The sequence below is a fragment of the Protomyctophum parallelum genome (assembly GCF_964188405.1).
Source record: "Protomyctophum parallelum genome assembly, chromosome: 16".
Classification (NCBI taxonomy): domain Eukaryota; kingdom Metazoa; phylum Chordata; class Actinopteri; order Myctophiformes; family Myctophidae; genus Protomyctophum; species Protomyctophum parallelum.
The window spans coordinates 9,056,539-9,079,967 of NC_139711.1; the positions used below are offsets into that span (position 1 = coordinate 9,056,539).

Consider the following 23,429-nt stretch of genomic DNA (forward strand, 5'->3'; position numbering starts at 1 on the left):
TCATGTTCAATATCAATCAGCGTGACTCTGTACAGTATGTGTGTTTTTCCCTATATACACAGGTAAAATCCTCAGTGTTAATTTGACCCTTACAGGTCACTTGTAACACTCTCGGAGTTAAATGAACCCTGAGGACTGTTTGTGCGGTGTGAGATGATGGTGGTAAATAGACTCGTGCCCTGTCCCCTGTTGTCACGGTCACCAGTCGTGTGTGTCTGTCTCTCCTGCCTCTGGGGCTTATAGCACGGGATGCCAGCCTGTCTCGGCTCTGACCAACTTGTCGTGCATGTGGCAGGAAGTCTGTCGCTTGGAGTGAACCCTCTAGACGTAAAGTAAAATTACAGTCTCACATGCAAACAGCTCCTCATATCAGCAGTCATAAGAACACAATAACTTATATAAAAACAGCACCCTTTTGGGTCCATTTTGTTACACATTTGTACACTATCTGAGTAACACATTGATAAGCAGACATTCAGGATTTTACTGTGAATGTGTATGAGGGAGCTAGAGAGCTTTCCCCCTCGTGAAGGTGAAAACAGACACACTGCAAAGTTTGGCAAAAAGATTTTGCTGGAATCATACTAATATTTGAGATCTACATCTGGGAGGCGTGTCTTTATGGAGTGCACACATGAGAATGTAGCCACAGGAATCCATCTGATCAATCCCCTTGTCATACTATCAATCACCTTGTCATGCTGTCAATCACCTTGTCATGCTGTCAATCACCTTGTCATGCTGTCAATCACCTTGCCATGCTGTCAATCACCTTGTCAGACTGTACCAAGTGGTCAATGTACCAAATGGTACTGGCTGTACGAAGGATGTACCAAGTGTTATTAGACAAGACTCCAGTGTTTTATACCGCTAAATCATAAAACACCATGTCCCAGCAAGGAAAGTAGGCCAATCACAGCGAACTACACAGCCCAGCTGAGACGGACAGACAGACTTTAACACAACGCTGTGCATAGGCCACTCAAAAACATAAAAAGCTTCCGGTCATGAAGTGTGGGGTCATGACTGAAAGAATAAGGCTGTGGATACAAGTGGCCGAAATGAGTGTTTTCAGACGGGTGGCTGCCATCTCCCTTAGATAGGCTATACGGTGAGAAGAGTATAGGGCGCTGCTCCTTCACTTGGAAATGAGCCAGCCTTGGTTCAGACATCTAGTACGGATGCCTCGATAGCACATATTGTAGCGGTTGCATTTCCACTGTGCCATGGCTCCACCTAGTGGCTCCACTGTGCCATGGCTCCACCATGGCTCCACCTAGTGACCATGTATGATACGTGCAGTGGACGTCAGACGGTTGGACGCTGCACATGTTTACAATTGCATTTCAAGCAAGCTGTTGTTGCTGTGTGTGTGTGTGTGTATGTGTGTGTAGCATGTAACTTCCGGTATGAAAGGTAACATAAAAACTCGTGGGTCACGTGGTGGGGATTGAGCCAATGGGAAGATGTGATGTAGTGTTGCCAGGTCCACGTATTGTAAGCGAGTGGTAGTGTGTGTAAGTAGGCTGTAGGAAGTCACGGTTTGCGGGCTTGTTTTCCTAGATGTGGCAAGAAATTAGCAACGGTAGCCAATGGGAAAACAGGATGCAGTGTTGCCAGGTCTGCGAGTTTTAAGCGAGTTGTAGTGTGTGTAAGTAGCGTGTTGAATGTCATTTTTTGTGGGCTTGTTTTCATAGACCTGACGACAATGTTCCGTGTGTGTGAGTGTGTGCGTGCGGGGGTGTGGGTGCTTGGGGCCATAGGGTTTTTAGTAAACAAATGCATTGCCGGTGTGAATGTGGAAAGGAGGCGATTTTGGTGGCAGTGCAATGACCATTGTTCTGCGGACAACTTCTTGCGGACAACTTCTCACAGCCTGGTGCGATCCCATGGCTGATTGAAAGGAATAGTTCACCCCCTTGAATTCATGAAGTTTGTTCACATTCCTTCTTGGTGAAAAAACCGAAACAAAGAATTCTCGCAAGTGCAGGATTAACAACGGCAAATCTAACGGGGGAAAATAACAAGGAACGTGTCTCTCCTTGGTGTGTGTGCCTCATTCATGCACGTTGCACTATAGCTGTCAAATATATAATGAAACCTTGAATAATCATCGACTTTGGGGAACTTTGCACAATCGATTGTAAAAATCACACCCGTGTGAAGTGAGGGGTGCTCTTATCATTATACATCATCATACGTCATCTCATGAACAACTGCATTTATGTGATTGGTTAGCCGATTGCCCGATTTGCCGACATATGACCTAATTTCTCTAATTTCTCAGACCAATGTGAAAAGGGGGGGATATATTCCTCAGCCTAGTAGGAAAGTCTGTGAAAGATTTCACGTAAATTGCACGCTGCGTTCATGATTTGAGGCTTTTTGTTCAAAACGGGCCAATCCTGCAAACTTTGGAAGCCAATGTTAGCCAATTAGGATGGAATATGAAATATCGGACAGATCTGTCTAGATTCTAGAACACATGACTATAGAGATAGTTTTCCCGATCAATTTCCGGATTTGCAGGATTTTTGGACAGAATCTGGAGGAATAACATCAAAACATTTGTTTTCCAAAAGTGGGCCTCCTGGTGGCGCTATAACAGGCCGTTCTGGACGCACGGACACACGGACACACACACACAGACAGAGTGCAAAACATACTCTCTCCCCATGCCTTCGGCCTGGTGTGTGTGTGTTTGTGTGTGTGTGTGTGTGTGTGTGTGTGTGCGTGTGTGTGTGTGTGTGTGTCTGTGTGTGTGTGTGTTGCGTGCGTGCGTGCGTGCGTGCGTGCGTGACGTGCATCTTATATCTCAGGAAACTGAGACGTTTTACTGCTATTAAAGGTGCCGAACGGGCCTGATCAGGGCCGATCATGGTCTACAGGTCACTCACAGAGTGACCTGTAGCGCAGCACTTTGTTGCCATTTGCAGATTTTCAAAAACGCAGCATAGACAGAATACATTTTGGTGTGACCGCACCCTTAAAGTTGGATAATATTTAAATTGCTGTCAAGGAACACATTACTTTCAGAAACTGTTATTTATTTAACACAAAAATGTATATTTATATACATTTTCTTTTTTTTAAAGCTTTTAACGAATCATGCACTCCATGATAATGCATATACAAACTGTCCAGATGGGTGCTGAGTGCAGAGTTGTTTATGTTTCATCATGGCATTGAAATGTAGGCTGCTAAAAATATTATTTTAATTCTAATAACATGATTGTGGCTGTCATCACATTCCATTTAGCCTCCCCTCTAACATTTCATATTATACTTTTGTGTTTTGTGAAAGTGACAAAAGTAATATAGAATTCATTACTTGGAACAAAAAGCTCAAATTTTGAAAGTAACTTCAACTGCTTAGTAATGCAGATTATTTGCAATGGGCAGGTTTTTATTTGCACTGGTGTCACTGTTGTTGATGTGTGTGTGTGTGTGTGTGTGTGTGTGTGTGTGTGTGTGTGTGTGTGTGTGTGTGTGTGTGTGTGTGTGTGTGTGTGTGTGTGTGTGTGTGTGTGTGTGTGTGTGTGTGTGTGTGTGTGTGTGCATGTGCGTGATCGTGCTCGTGCTCATGTTCGTGTGTATAGGATAACCACCACAGCAGCTTGCATGATGGACCTGAGGCGGTACCCTCTAGATGAGCAAAACTGCACCCTGGAGATCGAGAGCTGTAAGTACACAAATGCACACACGCACGCACGCACGCACGCACGCACGCACGCACGCATAGTTAAGGAACAGAGACATTCCCCCATACTAACTATAGGCCCAACCCTCCATTGCTGGATTTGATGCTCAGTAGCGCCCCCCAGTGTTTGCGCGGTGGGAGTGTCTGGATCTCTCGTGTGTGTGTTTGTGTACTGTGTGTGAAGAAACGCTGAGAGAAGTTGATGGGAGCGATAGCCACGATGTCGGAGAGATAAAAATACACACACATCACCAATGGCTCGGTGATTGATAACATCCAGCCTAATTATCTCGGTTGCGTCTGCGGCCAATGCAAAAGCTGTGGTGGCGATATTTAGTGCTCGGTGGTATTGTGTGTGTGTGTGTGTGTGTGTGTGTGTGGGGGGGGGGGGGGGGGGGGTTGTTTGGCAGGTAGGTGGAGGTAACATCTTCCCTTGGAGGGCATCTTGGACTGGCCCCTAAAGTAGCCTCTGACTGCACAGCCGGGGCAGTAAGGATGGATTTCTTGTAATTAGGCTACTGCACGTAATGCAGTGTTCATGAGTCGGCTGTGAGAGAGAAAGAGAGAGAGAGAGAGAGAGATAGAGAGATAGAGAGATAGAGAGGAACATAAGGGAGAAAGACGAGGGTCTCTCTGTGTTTCATGTGCGTCCCTGGAGACATGGATTATCATTGCTGTCGAGTGGAAACCTCTTATGTCAAAACTTCGATCTACCAGCTAAAAATGACACGCATCGCAACCCGTTTTTCAGCTTGTAGATCCACTACTTTTTTGTAACACTTGGTACTCGCTCGTATGATTAATTTATGGGGGGGGGTCAAATCTGCCCGACAGCAACGTTATGGGGCTTGGGAATGCGGTGTATAGAGTTTAGGGTGGAGACATGCATGTATTCTGGAGCTGGGATGTGATGTATAAGGTCTAGGGGGGGCAATCTGAGAACCCATGATCGAAAAATAAAGGAAAAAACACCGCCCTCTTTTCCTTTGAATTCGATGGAGTCAACAGTCTGTCTCAAGAGACTAGGTCTAGGGGTGGAGGGGTGGTGGAGACATACATGTACTCTGGGGCTGGGATGTGGTGTGAGGGTCCCGCTTTGTTCACACACTGTTGCCGGCAGCGGCGCTGACTGAGCACACAGCACAGGCACGCTGCTTGTGCTGCTCGCTGCTAATTGAACTCAGAGTGTGTAAAAATGGAGACCCCCCACGGGTCAATTAACACAGGGTTTTTTTACTGTGCAGTGTGGGTCAGGAAACACTTTGCTTTGCTTCTCTATACTATTGTGCTGTCATCTCATCTCATCTCATCTCATCTCATCTCATCTCATCTCATCTCATCTCATCTCATCTCATCTCATCTCATCTCATCTCATCTCATCTCATCTCATCTCATCTCATCTCATCTCATCTCATCTCATCTCATCTATTCTGATCTCATCTCATATCTCTCTCTCTCTCTCTCTCTGTCTCTCTAGCACTCTCTCTCTCGCTCACTTTTTCAATCTTCCCCCCTCTCATCTCTTCCCCCCTCTCTCTTTTTTCTGCCAGCCTTTTTATCTCTCTCCATCACTCTGGCTCCTTTTTTCCCCTGCTCTGTCACACGCACGCACGCACACACACACACACACACACACACACACACACACACACACACACACACACACACACGCACACGTGCGCGCACACGCACTCGTGCGGCTCACACAGGCACCAGTTTTGATCAGCAGGCAGTATCTGCTCTCATATGGATTAACTGGCGACGGCTTGAACATTGAACTGGCTCCATGCCAGAGCATGCTGTTTTATTCAGACTAATGAGCCCGGAGAACTCGCACTTCCCTTGATAAACTTGATGTATTTTTAACCAACAGAACTGCGGAGACCCTGGTGGATGGCTGTTTATAAGCCACTCAGTACCGCGGCTTATGGCTCATTCATATGTTCCGCCATACGACCATGACGCTCACCAGGGGTGTCGCGCTACTTTTAGAATTGGGGGAGCGCGTCTATATTATGCTTATTTCCCTCTAAACCCAAGTGTCTTTGCCAAAAATAGCCGATCTACAACAAGCTGCTATGTTGGCCAAAGTTCCCCCCCAGAATAATGCTAAGAAGTTCGGGGAGTGTCGCTCCCCTGAGCTTCCCCTCCACTACAGCCCTGTTAACGCTCGCCGAAAAAACGATTGATTTTCAAGTGAATTACACAACGTGTAAATGAGTCTTCAGGTCAGAGGTGTGACATGAGCATGCGTTGAGCTGAGCAAACATTGATTTCTCCATGAGCATGCAAATACAGTATACACCCATCCTGCACACATATACTGTTGTATATAGTGCCATATCTCGCGCGCTGCCTCGATCTCTCAATGTCTCTCTGTTGGGAATCTCTACACGAGTCCAGTGATGTAATAGGTGAGCAGACTGAAAGTCTGAAAATGTACAATGTTCGAAGCGAGAGACAGTGGACCAAAACTAATGGACTTTGATGCAAACTGAGTGAGCAGCAACATAGAGGCCATGGTGACCTCCTCTCTCCTCTCCTCTCCTCTCCTCTCCTCTCCTCTCCTCTCCTCTCCTCTCCTCTCCTCTCCTCTCCTCTCCTCTCCTCTCCTCTCCTCTCCTCTCCTCTCCTCTCCTCTCCTCTCCTCTCCTCTCCTCTCCTTTATTGCAAACTTACGTGTGTGTACACTACACACACACACACACACACACACACACACACACACACACACACACACACACACACACACACACACACACACACACACACACACACTGTATATAGTGTATAAACATGTTTTTCTACAGCCAAATGGATATGGGTACTGTTGGATACTTCTTATTTTGTAATCTTACTGTATCTGTTAGTTTTTATTTGTATCATTACTATTGTCATTGTTGTTATAGCACACTACTTTGTAGACCTCACAAAGAAATTGCATTTCGCTTCTTGTATCTGTATGAGTAGTGCCACATAAATCCTTCCTGTTTCTTCTTCTCCTCTCCCTATTCTCCTCTATACCCCTCTCCTCTATTCTATACCATGTTAGCCCATTTTGGGGCGGGAACCCCTTTCGGTGTTAGCATTATGTTATGCTTTAGCTATTGAAAAATAGCAGATCTACAAGCTCATAGCGCGCCACCGAGTGGCGCGCTACGAGCTTGTAGGTCTGCTATTTTTTGAAAAATCGAAGAACGACTGACATAGAAACATAGCTTTTTCAGAAAACTGTCTGGATGTATAGAAGACATTTTTAGAATCTGATCTCAGGTCAGAATGGTTTAAGGTGGCTGCACACTGGACGCGTTTTTCTGACAACCGACGGAAAAACGCCACAAAGAAATCCGAAAAGGCGTCCAGTGTGCACTAGGGTCCTTTATTCTCCTCTCTCCTCTCCTCTCTCCTCCACTAGGGTCCTTTATTCTCCTCTCCTCTCCTCTCTCCTCCACTAGGGTCCTTTATTCTCCTCTCTCCTCTCCTCTCTCCTCCACTAGGGTCCTTTATTCTCCTCTCTCCTCTCCTCTCTCCTCCACTAGGGTCCTTTATTCTCCTCTCTCCTCTCCTCTCTCCTCCACTAGGGTCCTTTATTCTCCTCTCTCCTCTCCTCTCTCCTCCACTAGGGTCCTTTATTCTCCTCTCTCCTCTCCTCACTCCTCCACTAGGGTCCTTTATTCTCCTCTCTCCTCTCCTCTCTCCTCCACTAGGGTCCTTTATTCTCCTCTCTCCTCTCCTCTCTCCTCCACTAGGGTCTTTTATTCTCCTCTCTCCTCTCCTCTCTCCTCCACTAGGGTCCTTTATTCTCCTCTCTCCTCTCCTCTCTCCTCCACTAGGGTCCTTTATTCTCCTCTCTCCTCTCCTCTCTCCTCCCTGTAACTGAGGTCCCTCTCGGCTGATCTAGTGCTGCACATAAAAAACGTCCACCATGGTGGACTTGAGCTGCTAATTGGGGTGATGCTGGGTTGCACTATAGCCAGGATGTTCGTGTAGATAAAGGAGGGGGTGGGGGGTGGGGCAGGCAACGCATTTGATGTCCGTTTTCCCAGGCTCTTGTAGAGAGCGCCACGTGCACCTCGGGCTGCACTCCGCTTCCATTGCAGCCGCTCCTGCTCCTGTGACTTCCATTCTGTTCTTAATCTCATTTAAAGGACCACTTCACCACTTTTCAACCTATCTTCATATAATAGGTCCTCACTGATAATCATGGCAAAAAAAAAAATCTACTCAGTCTGTGTCTCATAGGAGGGCTGTGGGCAATTTAGAAACCATTATCGTGAGAACGATGGCTTCCATTTTCGCATTGCAACTTTTCAGGACTAGAAAGCCTGCAGTTTCTATAAGCTTGTATTCCCCATCGATGATGTCACTGGAGGACGGTTTCTGAACTGCCCACAGCCCTCCTATGAGACACAGAGTAGAAAAAAGATTGCGCCATTTTTTCATGATTATTAGTGAGGACCTATTATATGAAGATAGGTTGAAAAGTGGTGAAGTGGTCCTTTAATTCTCGCTTGAAAATAAAGAAAGGAAAATGTTGAGTGTGGTTTGTGGGTTAAAACACCTCAATGTCAACACATGTCATCAGTCTTCTGTATGTATGTATATGTATATATATATATATATATATATATATATATATATATATATATATCATAGGCATCCGTCCGTCAGTGATGCCGATGGGTTGCGCCTGGGTGGTCATGTTTTCTTGCAGCAGCGGCTGTGGCTGGACAGCCCCGCTCCGGACATGCAAATCCCTTGACTCCTTAAAATGTGCTCTCAAAGGGCACCTACGGACGGCTGTAATTCGAAACTGGCCCCTGTAAAATCAATCAATCAATCAATCAATCAATCAATCAATCAATCAATCAATCAATCAATCAATGTTGTCTAAATAGGTTGTGTTGCCTGTTACCATCGGTGTGAAATGGAACACAGAACAGAGAGATGCATGATGCCTGGGATGCAGCGCAATCTGCATGCGATGCACGGGATGTGACGATGCATGGGATATAAAGCACATACTGTATGTTGCATGGGATATGAAGCACACACTGTATGTTGCATGTGATACAGCACATATGCTGTATGGGATGCATCATCTGCTCAACCATGAGCAGATGTACATTTATGCAATTTACCTGCAGCCATATTGGAAAACATGCCACCATATTGGAACCTAATGTTATTTTGTATCTTACTTGGTAGAAATAGGCTACCTCCAGAACATATTATATCAAACAAACGTATATCAAAATGAGGGTCAAATCTAACATTTACAGCCCCAGCAATTTAGAAAAGTGATAGGCCTGTAGTCCAAAATGTGTAGGCCTACAGTAAGGTCCAATTGCAAACAATCTTGTAAAATGGAGGAATTCTGCATGGCATTATCAATTAGGGTCATATGAAGGTCATCTGTGCCAAATGTCATGCTTTTATCACCAACTGAACAATCACATCAATTTCCCGCCTAACTAGTATGGCACCCCCATATCTTCAAAGTCTACAGGCATGCACACTTAAACCTCTCCAGTTTCATCTGCAATTGATCCAAAATGCTTCAGCTCACTTGGTCTTTAACCAGCCAAAGTTCTCACATGTCTCCCCCCTTCCCCTCTCCCTCCATTGGCTGCCGTAGTCGCTGCCTGCACAGAGTACAAAACTCTGATGCTGGCCTTCAAAGCAACCTAAGGTATGGCTCCCCCATATCCTGCAAGCCCAATCGGACCCTACAAACCCTCCCGCACGCTCGGAACAGCCGACGAAGGGTGGCTGGATGTACCTTCACTAAAAACGCAGGGACAATTAACGCTCCGCGTGTCCCAAACTCTTCTCCCTTCCGGCTCCAAAACTATGGAATCCACTTCCCATTGCAATCAGAACTGCAGACTCACTCCCAATCTTGCGCCGTAGTAAACTCTTCAGACTCCATCTTGCCGTAGCACTTCCCCTAGCCTCGACGACATTACAGGCGTACGCATAAGCTCAACTTAGATATAGCATTTTAGACAACTAGAGATACTGTAGCACTCTATAGTGTACAGTATACTCATCTTTACTGTGCAGTTTTTCTACTGTTAGACAAATGCTAGGTTCTTATAGCTTCCTTATGATTCTTGATGACAATTTTTTGATGTATTTGATGTACAGTACTAGTAGGCGTGTGGCGTAAGATAGCCGAGGTGATGTTTTTTTGTGGCATGTAGGCCTATGTGACATTGAGAGGACTAATCAAACATATGGGACACCTTATTAGAACAAAACAAATCGCTATAGCCTCAGTAATCAACCAGTGAATTTACGATACCTCTCATAATGGATTACATTGACAGCTGGAGTACACCATTCTCCCGGGCCAGAAGTGGTGGCACTCTCTTGTGGGCGTGAAATTGTAGTCGCCCATGCCTGGGTGAAAGTGGTAATAAGGAACTTCCTGTATTTGCTTATTTTGTAACAAATACATACCCCATGAAGCCTTGAATTCATGGATATTTTTGTTTTGTTTTTGTCGCATTCCGAAGCCAATAATTTGATGACCGATGGAGTCTTTGGAGTCTCCTATTGACGGATGACCCGGTCATCAAATGATTTGTTTAGGCCTCCTTGAAAGCCCCTTTCAGACACTTTTCTGTGTCTATACAGCTATTCCCATGATGGATTTTACCGTACTTTCAATGAACTCAGCTCACCTGCTGAACAGACTGTACTGTACGTACTTCTATGCAAGGCTGCACTTGAGGGTTGTTGAGTTTCATCTCAAATGTTCTGTAATATTTCATCTTATTCCTTAAAAGCACCATTAGCAGCGGAGCGTGGCGTTTGGCAACTTCCGTTTCCCTCACAACTACAGCGGTTAATGTTAATGCATCTCTGGGTCTCTGGGGCTTGTCTCTGCAGATGGCTACACCACTGATGATATCGAGTTCTACTGGCGGGGCGGCGACGGAGCCGTGTCAGGGGTGGACCGGATAGAACTGCCCCAGTTCTCCATCGTCGACTACAAGCTCATCTCCAAGAACGTGGTGTTCTCCACAGGTACACAAGACTGGGAAAACAACCCACGCGAGGCAGTCTCGCTGCATGCCAAAAATGCACGATTTCTGCTGCCAATAAGATCTGTTCCATAGCCATGTATACAGTCATTCAGTTTCAAAATGAACCAAAGAAAATGATTAAGAAATGTTTTGAATTGTTTGAAAGTTCTCGCCTTTAATGACGTACACAATATGGACCCCAGGTCGCAAGTGGTTAATATATATATACTGTATATATATATATATATATATATATATATATATATATATATATATATAATGAAAAATAAATTAAAATTAAATAAATCAGAACCAGCACCAATGCGCTGGCAATGAATATGCCACGCTCTTTGTTGTCGGGGGAAGATATAGCTTCCCCGTGGGCGTTATTCAGTTCTGTTCTATTGAATTCTATTTCCATCTTCCATCTCAAGCATCCAGCACTCTCTCTCTGCCTCCCTCCCTCCCTCAGGTTCCTACCCTCGCCTCTCCCTCAGCTTCAAGCTGAAGAGGAACATTGGCTATTTCATCTTACAGACCTACATGCCGTCCATCCTGATCACCATTCTCTCCTGGGTGTCCTTCTGGATCAATTACGACGCCTCTGCCGCCAGAGTGGCCCTGGGTACGACTAACCCCCCCCCCCCCCCCCCCCCCTCCTGGTTGCTGATGACTCATTACCCCTGGGTTATAATTGAAAATGAATTGATAACAAATCCATTCAAATAGAGCTATTAGCCATATAGTACTGTATATTATGAGCGGGACAGTTTTGGATTAGATTCATCACTGTTATGAATGGTTTTAAATGAGTGAATATGCGTCTGCGCATGATCACCAAAACCTCGCCCACGGGGAAGACTGACTGGCCTAAGTAGCCTACCAGCTGCGCTGCTATAATATCATTCACAACATAATGTATCGTTGACCTAAATGCCGTTATATTATTAAGGATAGTATGATTCAAAAAGGATTAGGCCTATGTCTTTTTCATTCAGAAATTACTTTGGACGTGTGGGAAACCTTTAGTTAAACATGCAGAGTGACGCATTACTTTACCTGGGTTACTTCAATATGTTTTGACATGAAATAATAATCCCGTACCGTGTGGTGTTTGGTTTCATTAGCGCGAGTGTGACAAAATAGGCTACAGCTGGTTATTGTTCCGCTGCTGCTGCTGCTGCTCTGAACACACGTGTAACGGTAAAGATACCAAGGATTCAAAAGTGACGTCACTGTTAAGGCTCATACATAGTCTGGATTTTCGGTGGTGAGGTGACCACCGAACTACAACATGACGTCACGAGCCGCGGTGAAGAGCAAACCACCGCCACCACTCCAGCCCTTCTCTCTGTTTTTACTCACCACCGCTCAACGTTATTTCGCGGTGGTCAGCGGTGGTCGCGGTGGTCAGCGGTGGTCAGCGGTGGTCAGCGGTGGTCGCGGTGGTCAGCTCACCACCGAAAAATACACGGAAGTAGCACAGACTCGTAGCAGTTTATAAACCACAGTCAGTCATGTGTCCCTGACGAATCCTTTTCACCGCTGTTTGGAAAATCCTGGTGACGGTCGGGAAAACTTGGGATTCCTTTCTCGCGTACCAGTGGGCCCGGTGGTTGGGAACCTCTGCCCTAGAGAACAAGGAAAAATGTCTGCCTCTTCAAATCATGAAAGCATTGTCTTATTGTGGTGAAACTGCGTGCACATTCCCACTACGCTGTGGAACAAATGCCACCCTTTTCACATTGCCCTATCATAGCACCATAGTCCGGCAGTCGAGGTGGACGGGTGGGAAATTTATAGCCTTTTTTATTGGCCTAAAATATTGTCTACATATATATATATTCAAAACTAATGCTTGGAATGGATTCAGAATCTTGAAAACCCCCTAGTTTGACATGTCACATGCTACTTTTTCGTTTATCCTTCTATCTTTTTCTTAATAAAGTCTGTTCCTAGTGTTCCTATGTAAAGCACTTTAGGTATTTAGAAAAGCGCTATATACATTTGAGCTATTATTATTATTACTTAAAGCATAAGGAAAGTTTACACATTTTTGTCAATTTTGCCTGCCATAGGATGTTAATGAAAAAAATTGCCCAATACTGTCAGCAAGTGGATTCATGAATGTATTGTACATAGACAATATTTTAGGCCAATAAAAAAGACCATATACCAAATGTCCCACTTTAAAGAAAAGAAGCCTGTAGACTACCACCAGGAGGCCAATTTTTGCAAAATACTTTTTTTATATTGCTCCTACAGATTTTGTAGGAGCAAATCAGTACGTGATCAAGACGGATCTGTCCTATTTGTCCTATTCCATCCTGATTGGTGAATTCCGAACATTGCTGGCCCACAATAACCTAACTGTCCTGGTGGAAACATGTGCTTTTTCTAGTTCCTTATGATTTATTGATGTGTTTTGCCAGGAGACTGGCTTTCTCTTTCCAGGCATTTTAACCTTCTGTTTTTATTTCTTCTCATTAGGTCTAAGCACGCAATCTCGATCGTGCTTGCTGATAGGCCGTCTGCTGTTGAGAAATGACTATAATATAGGCAGAACGGAAAGCGTTACAGTGTGACCTTGAATCACACACAGTTTCTTTCTTTCTTGTAGTTCTGTCTGTCTGTATGTCTGTCTGTCTGTCTGTCACGCAACTGGATCCATTTTGAATGCAGATTATTTTCTCCACTTTCTGAAAAGTAACAGTATTGGACATAATAGGTTTCCACCTGACAGCAACTAACTGTCATATACATACGTGTATTTGCATTGTTGATATAAAAGGATGATGTCAAAATGGAACGTCAAAAACATTGAAACATCCTTTGGACCAAAGCAGCTGATGATCGGTTCAACGTCAGGAGAGCGGCTTTGAGCTCTGTGTGTGTGTGTGTGGCGGCGTTGTCACAAGGCATTTGTTTCTTGAGGAGATTGAGGCTCACGAGGGCCTAAAACACTGAGCCCCGAACGGCGCCTGTAAAATGCACATCTGTTGTTTAACCACTTAAACCTCAGCATCCGTGGAAAACGTATGCAGGAGATAGCAGATCTACAAGGTCACAATGCAGCGCTCACGACGCTATTTTCAGCAAAGATATTAATGTAGAGTGAAAAGTCACTAGTATAGTTTGAGTCATACCTGTCATGTCAACCGTATATACTGTAGGGTTTAAATGGTTAAAGCAGTGGTTCTCAAAGTGAGGTCTTAAAAGGAGTCCTTTGATGGGGTCTGTAGGAAAATGAGGAACAAATTAACCACTTTAACCCTATTTTATACTTTATACTTAAAAATTGCTGAATCTGGAACTTGGGCTATTTTCAGATCATTTTGAAAATCCTCGTAATTGTTTGAATACTTTTCCATAATTTGGACACAATTTGACACAAATAATCTGTTATGGTGACCCCTTATTTTCAGACGGGTGTCCACGGCCCCCATTATACATATCAATTTGGGGGGGGGACCCTTGACATGAAAATGTTAGAGAACCAGTGGTTAAAAGGATCTAGTGAACGGCAGAGAGACAGGCGGAACGTGTCTGCGAGCGAGTAGAGTAGAGAGCGACAGGCTACATCAATGCTGCCTGCTGGCTGCTGCTGAGTTATTTATAATCCGCGTGAATCTGACCAAATGCAGATTGTGCATACAGATGACTAACGTATCAAACACAATGCACGGATGTCAGAGAAAAGCAGGTGAATCGTGCTGTGACTAATAGCAGATGGTTAGCGGGGGGAGCGCTGTGCTTTTTATATATAGCCGCCAGGATTAGTTCCTTGTCTGTTTCGATATGCGATTGGACAGAGGCCCAAAACACTCTGTTGAACACAAAACAGTCACATGCACGCGTGTAATTGCACACGCACGGCATGCACGCACACACACACACACACGGACACACACACAAAGTTGCTCTTTGTCAGGGGGAATGTTTTTGTCCATATGGGGTCTCAATCTTTCAGCTCAGTCGGTAACGACGTGTCCTGTGTATGTGAGGACACACATAAAAACACATCCTCACAGACTTTTATGTTAAAACACCTGATGTCGCATTTGTGTTAATGTGAGGTCAACAATGTGAGGTCAACAAAGAGAGATAAAATAATTTACAGGAGCACTACTGGTATCCCTCTCAAACCACTGGTGCTCATGAAAGGGAACAATATTCATAGAGAGGAAAAGAATGCCACAAAGGCATAAAAGTCCAAGTCCAGGCTTTACTTACTTTGTAAGTAAAAGGCCTTCATTTAAATGCAGGCTACAAACATAAAAGTGTCGGCCATTGAGCCTTCTTCAGGGTGTGATGACATGCACGCACACACACACACGCACACACACACACACGCACACACACACACACACACACACACACACACACACACACACACCGTTGCCGCTGGTGTTTTTAATAATGTTTCTCCTAACGTGTGTTATTGTCGTTAATGTCAGACCGATTTGACTGCACATTGGCTTCATGAAGCTGATGTTGTGCATAATTATGAGCATGACGATGATAGTACATTAAATGTCTATCAATCAATCAATCAATCAAAATCAATCAATCAAAATGTACTACATTTTGATTGATTGATTGTCATTTCTATTGTAAAAAATGCATATACATATATTTTCTACATACCTGTCAAAAGAATATGAATAATATTTCCATTGTTGTGCATTTGTGTATAAATTGGCATGTGTTGGGCTGGAGCAAAAGAATAAGTGTTTTGCAATAATCCACCTGTTGGTGGCGCTATAACAGGCCAATGTGAAAAGGGTGGGATATATTCCTCAGCCTAGTAGGAACGTCTGTGAAAGATTTCACGTAAATTGCATGCTGCGTGCATGATTTGAGGCTTTTTGTTCAAAACGGGCCAATCCTGCAAACTATACTAAACTATATAACAGGCCGTTCTGGAAATTTTGGGGCAGAGGTTCATCGTTGGCATCCATGAGTGTGTGTGCAAAATTTGGCACAGACAGGGTTAACGGTGCTAGAAATTAGCTGGTAACAGACGGATGGACGCACGTGTACACATACTCTCTCCCCATGTAATGTAATGTAATGTAATGTACATTGAATACAATTCTGATGTATTTGTACTTTGCTTGAATATGTCCGATTTCCAGTACTTTTACTTCTACTATCTATTTTAAAACTTTTGTTTAGTAGTTACTTTGTAGATTTTGATTATTATTACAAACATACATTAACCACCTCAGCCCTATAGACATTTCGGCTATTTGAAAATAGCAGATCTACAATCTCACAATGCATCATACATTTGAAAACTTGAAATGAGACATTCTGCACAATGAGTACTTTTACTTTTGTTACTTTAAGTACATTTTGATGTGAATACTTTTGTACATTTGGAATTCTGAACTTTTACTTGCAACGGAGTAGTTCTACATTGCAGTATTGATACTTTTGCTTAAGTAAAAACTTTTTCCGCCACTGTCTACTGTCTGAACTAGTCTAAACTGTCTACTGTCTGAACTGGTCTAAACTGTCTACTGTCTGAACTGGTCTAAACTGTCTACTGTCTGAACTGGTCTAAACTGTCTACTGTCTGAACTGGTTTAAACTGTCTACTGTCTGAACTGGTCTAACTGTCTACTGTCTGAACTGGTCTAACTGTCTACTGTCTGAACTGGTTTAAACTGTCTACTGTCTGAACTGGTCTAAACTGTCTACTGTCTGAACTGGTCTAAACTGTCTACTGTCTGAACTGGTCTAAACTGTCTACTGTCTGAACTGGTCTAAACTGTCTACTGTCTGAACTGGTCTAAACTGTCTACTGTCTGAACTGGTCTAAACTGTTTACTGTCTGAACTGGTCTAAACTGTTTACTGTCTGAACTGGTTTAAACTGTCTACTGTCTGAACTGGTCTAACTGTCTACTGTCTGAACTAGTCTAAACTGTCTACTGTCTGAACTGGTCTAAACTGTCTACTGTCTGAACTGGTCTAAACTGTCTACTGTCTGAACTGGTCTAAACTGTCTGAACTGGTCTAAACTGTCTACTGTTTGAACTGGTCTAAATTGTCTACTGTCTGAACTGGTCTAAACTGTCTGAACTGGTCTAAACTGTCTACTGTTTGAACTGGTCTAAATTGTCTACTGTCTGAACTGGTCTAAACTGTCTGAACTGGTCTAAACTGTCTGAACTGGTCTAAACTGTCTACTGTTTGAACTGGTCTAAACTGTCTACTGTCTGAACTGGTCTAAACTGTCTGAACTGGTCTAAACTGTCTAGTGTCTGAACTGGTCTAAATTGTCTACTGTCTGAACTGGTCTAAACTGTCTACTGTCTGAACTGGTCTAAACTGTCCACTCCATGCTGACCCCCATGCAGGGATCACTACGGTTCTGACCATGACCACCATCAACACCCATCTGAGAGAGACCCTCCCGAAGATCCCCTACGTCAAGGCCATCGACATGTACCTCATGGGCTGCTTTGTGTTTGTCTTCCTGGCGCTGCTGGAGTACGCCTTCGTCAACTACATCTTCTTCGGCCGAGGTCCCCAGCGGCAGAAGAAGGCTGCTGAGAAAGCGGCCACCGCAAACAACGAGAAACTGAGGCCTGACCCCAACAAGGTGCGTGTTGGTGCCAGGCCTGTGTACGTATACCAACCTGAGGCTGTACTGTTAACAGGTGTTAATGTGCTGATGACCTTCTTCTTCTCTCAAGGTCAATGTCATGCTGTGATACAGCTGTGATTATGTAGGGGAGGGGGCTTTGCCCCCATGATTGGTAGGCCCAGCTCTGATCTCAGCTCTTGTTGAGTTTTTTGTAATTTTTAACTTTATATTGTACTAAATTGTACTAAATGATTAAATGAATGTCATTGTGGTTTGTAGGATGCACAAAAAAGACTGGGGGAACAACTTTAGTTAAACTTTATATAGTTGTTTATTGGCATACAAGTGGCATTAATGTAAATGGGGATGGTGCTTTTTCTTTCTCATGGCAAAATCTTGTCCCTCTGCTGAATGCTGCGATGAATATTTCAAGTCCTCCTACTTCAGCTCTCCATTTCTCTCTGGCCATGTGTGTCAACAACAGCTGAAAGAAAATAGACTATCTCTATTAACTCAGACCACTGTTTCTCAACATCAGATCAGGGGACCACCAGGGGTCCAAATGGAGACTTGTAGGTCTGTCACTCTAGGAGTGTACACATGGAACCAAATGGACCCATACGGTTTCATTTGTACACTCTGAGAGTTATTAACACAGTGTAGATTGGGTTCACCAATATAATTTGGTTTTAATCAAGTGGTCCATGGCCTAATGTACGTACCGGTATATCAAACTTCAGGGCTCCTGGAAATTCAAAAAGGTTGAGAATCTCTGGACTAAGCCAATCATCAACAAATGGCTGGTATAAATACCTTCGAAGGGCAAGGAGTTTTGGGTAGTTCATTGACTTTGGTCCAAAGCCTTACCTTTAACTTCTATTCAGCTGGTAGTGTTAGTTGCAATAACAACAACACAAATCAAATATCCTTTCCTTCTGAGTGTGGTAAGCTTCCATTTCCCCCCTAAGTAACAGTGCTGATTTTGTATGCTTGCAGTGGCTGGTGGGAAATGTAGTTCAGAGAGATGATGCTCTGTATGCCAGAATGAAACAGAGGGAAATTGACGCGTATGACTCGATGTGGGATCCCATCTTTGTGGACGATGGCGCATTAGGACTAGGCGAGCAAAGAAATAAGGTACTGGCGGTTTTGAAAGTCAAAACTTAACAAATGTCATCAGTCTGATTCAAGCCGATCAGAGGAAAATGCTGTAGTTATTTTGTGCATTTCTTTGATTTCTTTGTAGATTTTAAGGCAGCTTTGATCATCTCTCCCACCATTGTGTTTTATTCCCTGCTCTTGGTTTGCTCTTCATGCATTTCCCTGACAAACAATCATGGCTGACAAGCACTTTGGCTTCAGCACACTTTAATCTTGAATGCGAGTCAAGCTGTAGATTTAAGTTGATGGGAAGTGGCGAATTTGCAGTGGTGGACAGTAGATAAGTACATTTACTCGACTATTGTACTTAAGTAATTCTGTTGAGTATCTGTACGTTACTTGAGTATTTATTTTTTGGAGCAATGCATTTATTTAAAAAATTAAATTTACATTGCAATTTGTGCTTTTTAATACTTTGTGATGTTTTAAAGCAAGTAATCCAGTACTTTCTCTCAAGTACAAATTTGATCAAGAAATTTTCAGTTGTACAGTAGCTGAGTAATATTTGACCAGAAATATCAGGATCTATCTTTGACTCAAGTACTGGAGTTGAGTACTTTGTCCACTACTGAGAATGTGAGAAGAGAAACAGGATTAATCTAAGCTATTCTTAACATAATTTTTGGTTTGAGACCGATTGAATCTCAAAGGCAATCTTAAGAGTCTCTAAAGAGTATAACAATAGAAAGAACAAGAACAAGGGCCTCTGCCCAGCACAGAGTGAGAGAGGAAGATCATTTGCAGTTGGATGACTAGTGCCAACTGAGAGGGTCTTTCTTCAGAGTAAAGTCATAGCAAAACAACAGATATCACGTATCCTTGTCCAAAACCATTACTTTTCAGGAAATTTCAGAGGAAAAAAAGAAAGAACCTGTGTTCCAATGTAGTTATTATTTAGTCACAAGCTCTTGCGTCTAAATTGTGCTTAGATATTTATAAAACCCACATACAGACTTGACCACTTTCAACCTGGTGTCCCTATTTTCCTTTACACAGTAGGCAAAAGTGTCAAATATTTCCCAATTTTTTAAGACATGAGGGAAAATCTACAAGCTCACAACACAATGCATCTTGACTTGTGAGCTTTTACGATAGGCTACAATGAAATATGGAGCTATAAGGTTTCTGCCCAACAGCGATGATATTTATTGTATTCTGTGTCCTGCAGGTAGTGTTTTAGAGTTGTTTTCTTCACAAGTCAGGCTATGGATGAAGAATTGCTGATCTGAATTCACTCCCTTCAACGCCCATCCTGTCCTGACCCAAGCCTTCAACCTTTCCTCAACCTTATCCTCTCACATTTTTGATTTTCCTTTGGTTTATCTTGTTTACTTGGTTTGACAGAATTTTAACCCCACCTCAGTTGAAATTCTGAGATGACAGAGGATTTCTCCATTAAGAATTAGTTTGTGCTCTAAAGAAATGTATTTTCATACTTTTGTGGTTGTAGTCATTTACAGTAGGGCAGCACCAGTTAATCGAACTAATTGATTTAATCGATATATATCGATATAATATATATATCGATAATCGATCATTCAGTAAAATAATCGATTCATAATCAATGCCTATTTTGGCCATGTCATTATAGCTGAAACTCTTAAAAGCAAAGTGAAAATAGCAGATCTACAAAGTTACAACGGGGCACATTGCGACCTGTTGTGAGATTGTAGATCAGCTATTTTTGTTGTTGCTGTACAGCATTTTATAAGCGAGTATATAGCAAGTATAAAAGTGGCCTTTGTAAGTAGTTAATGGTTTCATGCATGCTAGAGCGTTTTGTATGTTTTAAACCTGTGGTTCTCAAACTGTGGTCCAGGGACCACCAGGAGGCCTTCTCCAGGTTCCAAGTGATCCCAGTAAAATGAGGAACAGTTAAACACTTAAAGCCCTAATCATAATGTATATTTTAGTACAGTAGATATACAAGACCACATTGTGAGCTTGTATGCCATTTTTGAAGTTTTTGAAATTTGTAACATGGGCAATGTTGCCGTTTTTGCACGACTTGTGACATCATCGTCCAGAATGTGAGTTCTTCTTGGACTACAATGAATAGACTACAGCCCATGTTTCCTGCAGTTCAAGTCAAACATACATTTTTTGTTAGTTTGGCTTCTGTTTTGAATCTCTTTAGTTGTTCATGCATTTGTTTTAAGCTGTATTAGGTATTGTGCTCATGGTGCCCTTCACTGTGGAGGTGCTGTTAGACAAGGTCACTGACACATTAGAGCAGTATCTTAACCAGGTGAGCATCAGCTGGAGAGGCCAGGCTGAATAGAACTACAGGAAACATGGGCTATGTAGTCCAGGAAGAACTAGCATTCTGTATGATGATGATGTCACAGTTGCCAAATTGTTAAAAATAACGAAACGTAAAAAGAAAAAACGGCACAAAACTTTTCAAATGGGGATCCGCAGTCTAAAGGCCAAACAACACAAATGCAACTAGTCGCAACTCCTTGCAACAAACCATTTTTTAGGTCAACCACACCAATGCAACTCCTTGCAACTCCCAATGGGGAGTTGCATAGAGAATCATTGGTGTGCTTAATACGTATCGATTTTCTGGGGTCCTAGACGTGAAAAGTCTTTGAGAACCACTATTTTAAACATAAGATCGTCTCCCCCGCCGTCACTTCCTCTAACACCTCTTTCTCCGTTCCTCGACAACACAGATGACCCCCGACGACAACATCCTGTTCAGCACCTTGGAGATGAAGAACGAGATGGGAGGGGGCGGCCCTGGGGACCTGTCCCGGGGTCTGGGCGCTCCCGGAGACCCCCGCAGCAACACCATGCTGGCCTACGACAGCTCCACGCTGCAGTACCGCCGAGCCGCCATGGCCCGGCAGAACTATGGCCAGTGCGCCCTGGAGCGCCACGCCCAGAAGAAGTCGCGCCTACGGAGGCGGGCCTCGCAGCTCAAGGTGAACATCCCGGACCTGTCCGACGTGAACTCTATCGACAAGTGGTCCCGGATGATCTTCCCCACCGTCTTCTCCTTCTTCAACGTGGTTTACTGGCTCTACTACGTGCATTAAGGCGAGACGGTGTGGCCAGTGGCCATCTCACAGCGAGCGAAGAACGGAGGAGGACGATTTGCGGGGGGAGATGAGAGGGAGAGATGGGGGAGGAATGAGAGATGCAGTGCACCACATTTGTTTGCAGGTCAATTTTAAGAAAACGTAAGGACTTTTGGAGGGACTGCGGCACCAACACCTCACGTCAGCAGTGACTCTTTTCGGATTGGGGGAAACACCTTAATGACTGACTCACGCTAACGTAACGAACGAAGGAGTGAGATTTTAAGACAGACATGGTGCCTGGTTCCAGAATTTCAATATATCACTAATATTTGTCATTCGTAGCTTAATCTCTGTGGATCAAATATTTATGCTTGTGTTTGCATATACTTTAAAAGATTTGTTTTGTTTAGTATATCTATTTACTTCGTAGCCGAGCTTACTGCATCCAGGGAAGCTTTATAGATGATTTCAAAGGAGTCATCCTTGATAGACTATTTTCCTATAATTACTGTATATCAAAAAAGAAAACATTCTTTAAAAAACAAAGCATGCTTATGTTTGATTTCATTTGCATCTCAGTCATAATAATGAGCTCAAAGATTTTACTTTTACTAGCTGAGGTTTCATCTGCCTAGCAAACGCTGCTGTAGCCATGCTGCAGATCTTCTTATAGTCATCATAGCTTTCCATGCCATGAACCCCCAAATAGCCACAGCCAATGATGTGGTCCCCTATTGACAAATGGCTTAAAAGAAAGGTGAGAGAGAGAAAAAAAAAATAGATGATCTACAAGCTCACAACATGTTGCACTGTTTTGCTGTTTGAAATGTTTTTAAACATCTTAACATTAATGACTTGACCAAATAGGGATGCCAGGTTGAAAGTGGTTCAACTGGCACAATCATTTTATGAATTGAATTTTAATGAAAATGACACATTTATATATATATATATATATATATATATATATATATATATATTGAAGTAGGTATTTAATTTTTTTCAGTAGATTTTCCAATTGTCCCCCTGAGTGTCCCCTTGCCGTCCCCACCTTGAAAACCTGTGGCTTGCAGGCGTATTACCTTGGGGGCCCCTGGAGATGGGCACTTCCACTGGAGGACAAAGGGTGGTCAGCAGGGGGCACTGTTTTCTAGGGACATCCCTATTATATGGGTCCTTTGTGGTGCTAATGTTGGACAGAGAGAGAGCTTCCATTTTTGTGGAGTTTTTAATCACATGAACCCAAACCTCATTACCAGGCTTTTCTCATCTTACGAGGAAAAGCCTGCTAATGACCTAAGTTAGAACCAAGACGGAAATAGCCGGTTTACTTTCCGTATCTGCGTGAAAGTGGGCGGATGCCTTTTTAGGAGATGGGAAGAAGGTTGGAGTCTATTCGTTTCAATGGAAGAGCGAACGTGAACACAGCTTCTGAACCATTGCTTAGCGATCCATTGTCACTGAACTTGGACCCGATCATCACAAGCCACACTATTCTTAAGATGTTCATACTAAAATGGCTGTTTTTCCAGAGAGACAAATCAGGAGAAAATCTACTTCATTATCAACCTTTCTCTGTCCCAGCAACACACTCTCGCGGGATCTAGCACCAGTAAACATAGGACGCCCGCAACATTTTCCCACTTAGGAGGCCAATTGTTGCCTCTAGTCAGTGGCTCCAATTGGGATGGACTATCTTCCTAAATAAACCATCTTTGGTTAGAACGTGTCTGTGGGGTGGGACATCCGTTGTATGTACTTCCCCCGGAAGCTGTCTTTTTCGACCAATCACAACACAACTTTCATGCTCAGGGTCTGCACATCATCAATACAACTCCCATGTGGGTGGTTGTTCTCGCCCCATGTGTACATTAAAGCCTAGCATTCCTATTTGGGGCGAACATTCAC

General features: G+C 43.5%; 1 protein-coding gene across 2 annotated transcripts in view; it reads left to right on the top strand.

The window, feature by feature from the left end:
• Positions 1-21,536, top strand: part of gabrb2a (gamma-aminobutyric acid type A receptor subunit beta2a) — a gene marked incomplete at both ends in the record, with an annotated part of 73,663 nt that extends 52,127 nt beyond the window's left edge. Inside the window, 6 exons of one of the 2 annotated variants that reach the window (XM_083785435.1) lie at positions 3,600-3,682; positions 10,598-10,735; positions 11,207-11,359; positions 17,102-17,346; positions 18,328-18,468; positions 21,171-21,536. In XM_083785435.1, coding sequence (XP_083641561.1) covers positions 3,600-3,682; positions 10,598-10,735; positions 11,207-11,359; positions 17,102-17,346; positions 18,328-18,468; positions 21,171-21,536 — 1,126 coding nt within the window. The remainder of the gene's footprint in view (positions 1-3,599; positions 3,683-10,597; positions 10,736-11,206; positions 11,360-17,101; positions 17,347-18,327; positions 18,469-21,170) is intronic. The other variant, XM_083785436.1, reaches the window with a different exon arrangement.
• Positions 21,537-23,429: the final 1,893 nt, after the last annotated feature.